The 8601-nt window shown below is 32.8% G+C and overlaps 1 protein-coding gene across 2 annotated transcripts; it reads left to right on the forward strand.

The window, feature by feature from the left end:
- The first annotated feature begins 6291 nt into the window (after positions 1–6291).
- Positions 6292–8601, forward strand: LOC7464560 (myb family transcription factor IPN2). 2 transcript variants are annotated; one of them, XM_024609843.2, is made up of 6 exons: positions 6292–6622; positions 6765–6841; positions 6990–7047; positions 7305–7371; positions 7542–7611; positions 7731–8601. In XM_024609843.2, exons 1-6 carry the CDS (start codon positions 6454–6456, stop codon positions 8385–8387), a joined length of 1098 nt encoding a protein of 365 aa, XP_024465611.1. In that variant the 5' UTR covers positions 6292–6453; the 3' UTR covers positions 8388–8601. The 2 variants fall into 2 exon arrangements, with proteins under 2 accessions (XP_024465611.1, XP_002315080.2); XM_002315044.4 differs by having other exon boundaries at positions 6294–6622; positions 7569–7611.

The raw sequence follows: 8601 nt of genomic DNA on the forward strand, positions 1-8601 counted from the left end.
GTGTTTTCTTTGTTAGTATAATTAATGAGAAGAAAGCCTTAGCACACCGGCCTAGCAATCTTGCTTCTCTATTTGCACTGGAGAAAGGAAGATACAAGGCAGGCAGATGTGAAAATCTGCCATGTCTTCCTTGTGTATCTGGTGTAAATATTACTGATATAATCATACGTTGGAAATTACGAGGCAACAACTCCTTTGTATGAGTATATGCTGCTGTCGTTTCTAATATAAAGATAAATTAATGTTTTTTCTATCTAAAAAAAAAAAGGACCGCCTATTTATTGTTTTTTTTTAGCTATTGAACTAAGGTTTCAATTTCGTCCAAGAAAATTAAGATTTCATTTTTATTAATAAAACTAAAAAAATTAATACAAACAATTCAAACTTTCCAGTTCCTAAACTTTTGTTTTTTTTTTTCATTTTGTACACAAAAGTCATCTCAATTAATCAAGAAATAATAGGATTGATCTGTCTTCAAATTGAAAATGCATGTGCCAAGATTACTAGGTGGTGTTTGAGAATCTGCGCTTTAGAAAGTGCTTTTGATGTTAAAGTAAAATAAAGGGCATCATCATCAAATTCTAATATCAATAGAACCAAAAGAAAATTACTTAATTTTGAGGGGAAGCGATTTTTTTCAAATTATATTAGGAAGTACAATCGAAATAAAAAAAAAAAGCCCGTTTCGAAGCTTTATTCGTTACAATATTGTCTGAGCAGCTTTAGAAATGATTATTGTTATATTTTTTAAAACACTGCTAACCACGTAGAAAACATAGTCGCCCAGTCCGCATCATCTTCACTTAAAAATCATAAAACCCTCCTTAATTATTCCCCTCTCTAATTATAATCCATCTAATAATGCTACAGTACTGTATAGTTATACAAAATCCAATAGTGGAAATGTTATTATCTAGGCTAGCTATAGGAATATTTTAGCTTTAGCACATCGTAAAGTAAAAGGTAAAATCGAGTATCAAAATGAGAGAAAGGCGGGGAAATCTAAGTTGTGTAGACGGTCTGATATCTTGTATTCCAAACAAAAGGTGTTTCGCCAATGGAATGTCATATATTCCATATTTTATGTAGCTTTGCAAGATCCTCTTCTGCCAACTTACTTACCGGTCCTTTATCTTCTATATATTTTTAGATAAATCCTTTTATCTTCTTCATCATCGCTGTATATATATAGCTGAACCTCTGAGCACATTTCAAGAGAACAGGTCTATTTATTAATATTTAGCAGTTGATTTCTTGTTCGCAGGATGCAACGGAGCAGTCTCATACTTGTTCATAGTATCCACCTGTTCTTGATGAAATGGAGAGACTCATTCTGGAGATTTTATGGAGAGTTTAGAATTATTTTTTTTGGTGAATTCGATTCATGAGTTTACAAATCATTTGTGGACCATTTTTCTTAATTATTATTTTAGTCATAGAGAATGAAACATCCCATCAATTCACTAGGGCGAGCAGGATAGAAAAGACACTATTCTAAAGTATTATAAGCGTACATAAAGATGGGTCCCTCAAATTCACCTTCAAAGGAATATATTCATTTTAGAGAATATATTCATCTTAAAGATGCTTGAAATTCAAGCTAGCATGCCCTTAAAATCAAGCCAACCATTTTCCCACTGGATTAGAGGCTTCAAATATAATGAACTAAAAGTTAGACCTTAGCTTTGCTTGGTTATATTATAAAGGCACAAATAGTGAGCTAATGTGTTAGTCCAAAAAGCTAGGAATCTTCAAATCTAAATGAAATGTCATCTTCCACATATGGATAGATCAGAGCCAAAATACAAAGCAATTTCATGGTAATTAATTAATTAATTATTGCCAAGTGTGGTGGGGGGCTGGCCATTATATATGGCCATATATACCACCTGCACTTCAATGGTGACCCAAACCAGCTTGTTTTCCACTTGGTTTACATGCATAATTGGCTTGCTTTGGACGGTTAACATATAATTAACTCGTATGGCTTCCAGAAAGAAAAAAAGAAAAAGAAAAAAACATTTGAGATTTTAACTCTTCATGGATATGAACTTGAAGAAACGTACTCTTCATAGAAACACAAGTCTTTGAGCGTGAGATTGTTTTTTTGGTGGGAGAGGATCGAATCTTCCTTTGATTGTCAAAGACGAAAGCATTTATTCCCATTTGTTAGATTTCAGTTGATAGCTTCCATTTCCCTTTTTTAGATCTCTCAAGACTTGCTTTCCATACGAGGGAACGCGCTAATTTGCTTTGTTTTAAAATACTGAGTGATTGACTTTGCCACGAGTTGGATCGACGTTTCAAATTTCTGGAGTCTAATTGCTTAATTAATTGTTACTAAACCCAGTTAACAACAACAAATCTAGTATATTTGGTTTTGAATATGTTTGAACATGGACTCCTCCCTTTTGTTGATGATCATCTCAATTATTTACGAGTGATGAAATCTTCAATTCATATCGAGAGATGAGATCTGTGAGTGTGAAAGTTTTTCTTTTCCTTTTCAAAACGAACACGGAAACAAGATAAGAAAATGCTACCAAGCTTTGTGCCAATTCCAAACCCGATGTACACACACACACACACACTGTTTTTGGCATTTCATCAAATAAATTTTTTGAATGATTGATGATTTTTTAAAATAAATTTAATTAATATTAAATTTGTCATTGTTTTTTTAATATTTAAGTGTGTCAGGACTTAAAGTTCAATATTCATAGACTTAATATTTAGTTTTACTATGTATTAATTCTTATATGTTATATTATATTTATAAAAATACATATTTAAATTAACTGAGAAATCTGTTCCAAATCTAGTAGGAAAAAAAAACTTTTTTTTTCCCAGCTTTCCCCTGGAAATTTTAAAATGCTCAATAGGGTAAAAACACATTCGTACATATCAAGATTAATAAAAATATATTTGTATATTCTCCCACTTATTTCTCTCTTCTTCTTCTTATATTTATTTATTTATTATTAAGTAAATATTAACAATTAATTATAACCGAATACCACAAATATTTTCCTTTTCCCACCCCTAATCTGATTTAATTACTATACTTCTTTACCATGCGCGCGTGGGGCCCAGTGTCAATTTGTTGGCTTTGACCCTATTAGGGTTCTTTTGTTTGTTATGGCTTGGATGAAATGCATGCCAGGACAATCTTTAATTCCAGAAGATGAGCCCAGCAGCAAAGCTTTAGAGGAAGAGAGGTCCCCAAATCCTGTCATCAAAAGCTCCATACTCGAAACCCTAGCTTTATGCATTGATGTTCACGTCCTCGGTACCAGCCACAGGAGAGCTCCTAAAAGGTGGTTCAACCTTGTCTATTTGTTCGGTGCTTTTCTCATCTCTAATAAAAACTACATTTATCCCCCACTATGTTTAAATCCAAGATGCATTGTTGAATCTCGTTTGGTATCATTGCATGCCTTTTTTTTGTTAAAATTTTGAAAATAAAAAAATAATGGTAAAGAACTAACACTACTTGGACAAAAAAAAAAAAAGAAGGTAAAACTTAGCATGGCTGATGAAAAATCTTGAAAACACTAGTTTTTTAAAAATTGAAAATAAAAACGAAGAACAAAAAATAATTTGTTTTCAAAAAGGCAACAATACCTAAGTTTTTTTTTTTGAAAAAAGATACCATAGTTTTTAAAGTTAGAGGACTTGCTTAAATAAGGATGATAATTTAATCTGAACCAGATAAATACCGACCCGATCCAAATGAGTGAATATTTTCTGGATAGTTACCTTACCTGATATGTAATGAGTAGGGTATAATATTATATTGTCAAACTTGACCCGAAATCAGCCCTAACTTAATCTGAAATATATATTTATATTATATAGATATATTTGTAGAACAACTAGATTTTTTTAAATACAATATGATATATACATATCTCAACTTGATATAAAACATACATATATGTATAATATTTATTATTTTTTCATTTAACATACACACACTTTAAATATATATATTAACTATTTTATTTTTTATTGAATAATAAACAATATTCAGATAATTAATATTCTTATGAATACCCAAAACTCGATAAATAACTTATAAATATTTAATTTTTTTATCTAATAAATAATAAGTAAAGAATAGATATCAAGAAATTCTACTTGCAAATATCCATTGCCACAACTGCCTTTAAATATGTTTTTGTTTTTGTACAAGTATAATTATAATGTAACTCCAATACTGAAAGCAAATCTACAATGATACAAAAATCTTCTCCACAGATCATATAAAACTTAATCACCACATGGAGTGATGTTCTTAAGAGCTAATTAATTGTGTTGATCTAAAAGAGTTTAAAGTAAATTAAGGATATCGCGGGCTTAACTATTTTAAAAAATAAACAAGAGTTATTTTTCATGCGGGGCACGTCGTTCCTAATCTTTATCAGTTATTCACTGTACGTACTTAAGACCAGAAAAAGTACTAAGAACTGGATACAGTAGTACTGATAATTGCATGGAGACACGTGTGAAGATTTCGTCATCATCGACGATGGTCGTACTTCTATAGATCAAAGATATTCCAACAATTATCGTGGAGGGATCGGCTGGCTTGTTGAGGATTTTGCTTCCTTTTTTTAGCATTTAGAATTCAAATCTATCAAAATTTTCACGAGGATGTATGCATAGATATTGTAAAATAGAATTTAATTTCAATATATGCAAATTAATTGATATAAAAATATATATATTTTAAAAGAAAAGAAAAGAAAAAAACTCTGAATGAACAATGATACCCCACGGTATTGTGAAAGTACTCTATGTGCACAAAAGAGGTTTAGAAAAGAAATGTCAAGATAATTATTATTACAAACATATCAATCAGTTCTTTTAGTAGGCCAAAGAGATCTAGATCACTTCTTGCAAAGAAAGTCTAAATAAATTCAGAATCTAACAGGAGGATAATATTAATGGTTAATTAATATATATATCCTCCACCTAAAATTTCAAGTCAATCTCTAGCTATATAATTATTACAATCTCTAAGTGACAAATGGACATGAATTAGATCTATTTGAGTGTTTAAGAGTACTTTTACTTCTGTTTTTAAAAGTGTTTTTAGCTTAAAAAAATATTAAATTAATTTTTTTAATGTTTTCTAATGGTTTTAATGTACTAATATTAAAAATTAAAAAAAAATTATTTTAATATATTTTCAAATGAAAAATACCTTAACTTACCTCATAATCCAAAACACACACTAATCAAGACTACACAGGACATTAATTATTTGTAAACTGGAATATTTCTAAAGTTTTAATAAAGCTAATTTTTTGAATAAACTATATCCTGTTCCGACTTAATTATAGCTGAAGTCTCTGACTAGACCTGGGTATCAAAGACACAATATATTCCTTGGGGGCTTAAAACAATTTTTGTAATAAAATTAATAACAATTGGATATATATATATATATATATATATAATTATGACAAGAAAAGGAGAAGATTTTCAATATATATAAGAGTTAGATAACTATATAATCCGAAATGACAATCATTATTGTGCCAATATATATATATATAATCAACAAGCCAAGATAGAGAGTGTCTTAATCATTTAAGGTATCATTGAAACCTTTTTGTTGGCAATGACATGAACTAAAGCCTGTCTTTGCGCTCAAAACCATCTTGGCAATTATGATCTTATTGGTTCATAATAAGCTAAAAAGTGGATTGTACTACGAAACAGGAGAAATGATGTCAAGTGACCATCCATGCACATAATGTCTGGTGGTAAGATATATCTAGGTTTATATGCGCGCAGAGCATGGCTCTTCCCCCCTCCAAAAAAAAAAAAAAAAAAAGGAAAAAAAAATAGAGGTAAAGTACAAAACATATCGTGGTCATCATGATTGCAAGAGGGCCTCCATTTCTCATATCTTAATACCAAAAAAAGCTTCACATGGTAGAAGAATAACACTACAAAAAAGATGTATTCTTCTTTTGGTGATATAAAAGGTATTCTACTCTCCTCTCTGACAATATTACAGGTACATCTATACAGCCCCAAAACATAAAGATTCTCACGCGCTCTATCTCTATGAATTCTAATATCTTTTTAGAAATGGGTAATTTGGCAATGGTGTTTCAATTTAGGGTAGATTGCTACAGTTAAGGAAGAGAGATAGAGAGAGGGTATCTTTTGACAAAGGTTGTAGGGCTGCACATTAGGGATAGATACTTTATTTTATTTTATTTTATTGGTATTACTATACGTTTTCTTTTATGCAAGGTTAACTTGTCCCCCCCCCCACCTTGCTTTCTACTAGTGTGTGTGAGAGGGAGAGAAACAAATCCCACCCTCTCTTCTTCTTCAAAAACGCACCCTATTCTTCCCTATTTGCATCGCATTTGTTCTTGAATCTCTTTGTATTCCCAGAGTCTCTTAGAGAGAGAGAGAAAGAGAGAGAGAATGTTCCATACCAAGAAACCCTCAACTATGAATTCCCATGATAGACCCATGTGTGTTCAAGGGGACTCTGGTCTTGTCCTCACCACAGACCCCAAGCCCCGTCTCCGCTGGACTGTTGAGCTCCATGAACGCTTTGTGGATGCCGTTACTCAGCTTGGAGGCCCAGATAGTACTTAATCTCTCTTTGACTAGCTAGTCTTTAGTTCTATTTTTATGTACGTTCCTAATTTGTTTGTGCTGATAACTTCTTCAATCTCTCTAATACGTGTTCTATTGCCCCCCCTCTCTATGCTTGATCAAAAAATTTGCAGAGGCCACTCCCAAAACCATCATGAGAGTCATGGGTGTGAAGGGTCTTACCCTTTACCACCTCAAAAGCCATCTTCAGGTTTGAATAGAACATTCTTTCATGCCTCTTTTGCTTTTGTATTGACACCTTTGCGGCATTTTCGATGTAGGGTTGGCTTGATTTCATTCATTCTTTTCCTTCTATCTTTAATTTTCATTTCTTTAACGTTTCTTTTCTCTTAATTTAGAAATTCAGACTTGGAAAGCAACCACACAAGGATTTCAATGATCATTCAATTAAGGATGGTAAGAGAGCTAATTAAGCCATCTTTATATACAGGGTTTTTATTTTTATTTTTATTTTTATCCTTTCGGTTGTTAAAGGTGGCAAGGAAAGACTCGGATTCGACTCCTTTCCTTCCTTTTGCTTTACACAGAGAGTGCTAAAATTAATCTAAATGCTTACCTGTTCTTTTTTAATTTTCCTTGCTTTGATTCTTATACATGCACAATGTGATCAAAATGATCAGATTAATTTTTTCATAATTTTCCATGGCAAGCAGCTTCGGCGTTAGATCTTCAACGAAGTGCAGCATCTTCATCTGGCATGATGAGCCGCAGTATGAATGAGTAAGTATTACATTCAAAAATACCTCTCTCTTAAACCAAACAATTACGAACAAGCAGAGTTCATGCAATTTTCATTTTCTTCTAAGGATAACAATAACGATATAAACAAAATCGCTTAAGTTTCTTTCTTTCATTTCTGTGGAATATATGTGTGAAACTGTACATAGCAGTAACTCACACATGATTGATGCGATTAGGATGCAAATGGAGGTGCAGAGAAGACTGCATGAACAATTAGAGGTAAGCACAGATCGATTGTTCCTCAACATCTACTCCACCCCTTTTTTTTATATATAAACTATTTCCTTAATAAAGACAGTCCGTGTAGACTTTATTTGATGCATATAAATTAATTCCAGGTTCAAAGACACCTTCAATTAAGGACCGAGGCTCAAGGGAAATATATACAAAGTTTGTTGGAGAAAGCTTGCCAAACCCTAGCAGGTGATCAAAACTTGGCTTCTGGAAGCTATAAGGGAATGGGGAATCAAGGAATTCCTGGTATGGGTGCAATGAAAGAATTTGGCACGCTGAATTTTCCAGCATTTCAAGACCTTAACATTTATGGGGGTGACCAACTTGACCTTCAACACAATATGGATAGGCCATCACTCGATGGTTTCATGCCGAACAACGACAACATTTGTTTGGGAAAGAAGAGGCCTAGTCCTTACGATGGTAGTGGAAAGAGCCCTTTGATTTGGCCGGACGATCTGCGTTTGCAGGATTTGGGATCAGGACCGGCATGTCTTGAACCCCAAGATGATCCTTTCAAAGGTGATCAAATCCAGATGGCACCACCATCAATGGATAGGGGTACTGATCTGGATTCCATATCTGACATGTATGAAATAAAGCCAGCGCTTCAGGGTGATGCACTGGATGAGAAGAAATTTGAAGCATCAGCAAAGCTAAAAAGGCCATCCCCAAGAAGATCACCACTAGCAGCCGAAAGGATGAGCCCTATGATCAATACTGGCGCCATGCCACAAGGCAGAAACTCACCATTTGGTTGAAGCTGACCTATGACTTGTGTAGATGTAAGTGACATGATATAAATTATTAAGCTTCTTTATAAGTATGAGATGTAGGGTTTTTGGACTTGAAAGTTACTAGCAATTTATTAAATTAGGGTTCTGCTCTGGGCATAACATAACGCCATGCGTGGCAAACAATCCAGTTAAATTGTTATGAATTAACAAGTACATTAAACTTGTACTTATTTTGGCA

This window comes from Populus trichocarpa, chromosome 10, assembly GCF_000002775.5.
Source record: "Populus trichocarpa isolate Nisqually-1 chromosome 10, P.trichocarpa_v4.1, whole genome shotgun sequence".
In the NCBI taxonomy this organism is placed as follows: Eukaryota; Viridiplantae; Streptophyta; class Magnoliopsida; order Malpighiales; family Salicaceae; genus Populus; species Populus trichocarpa.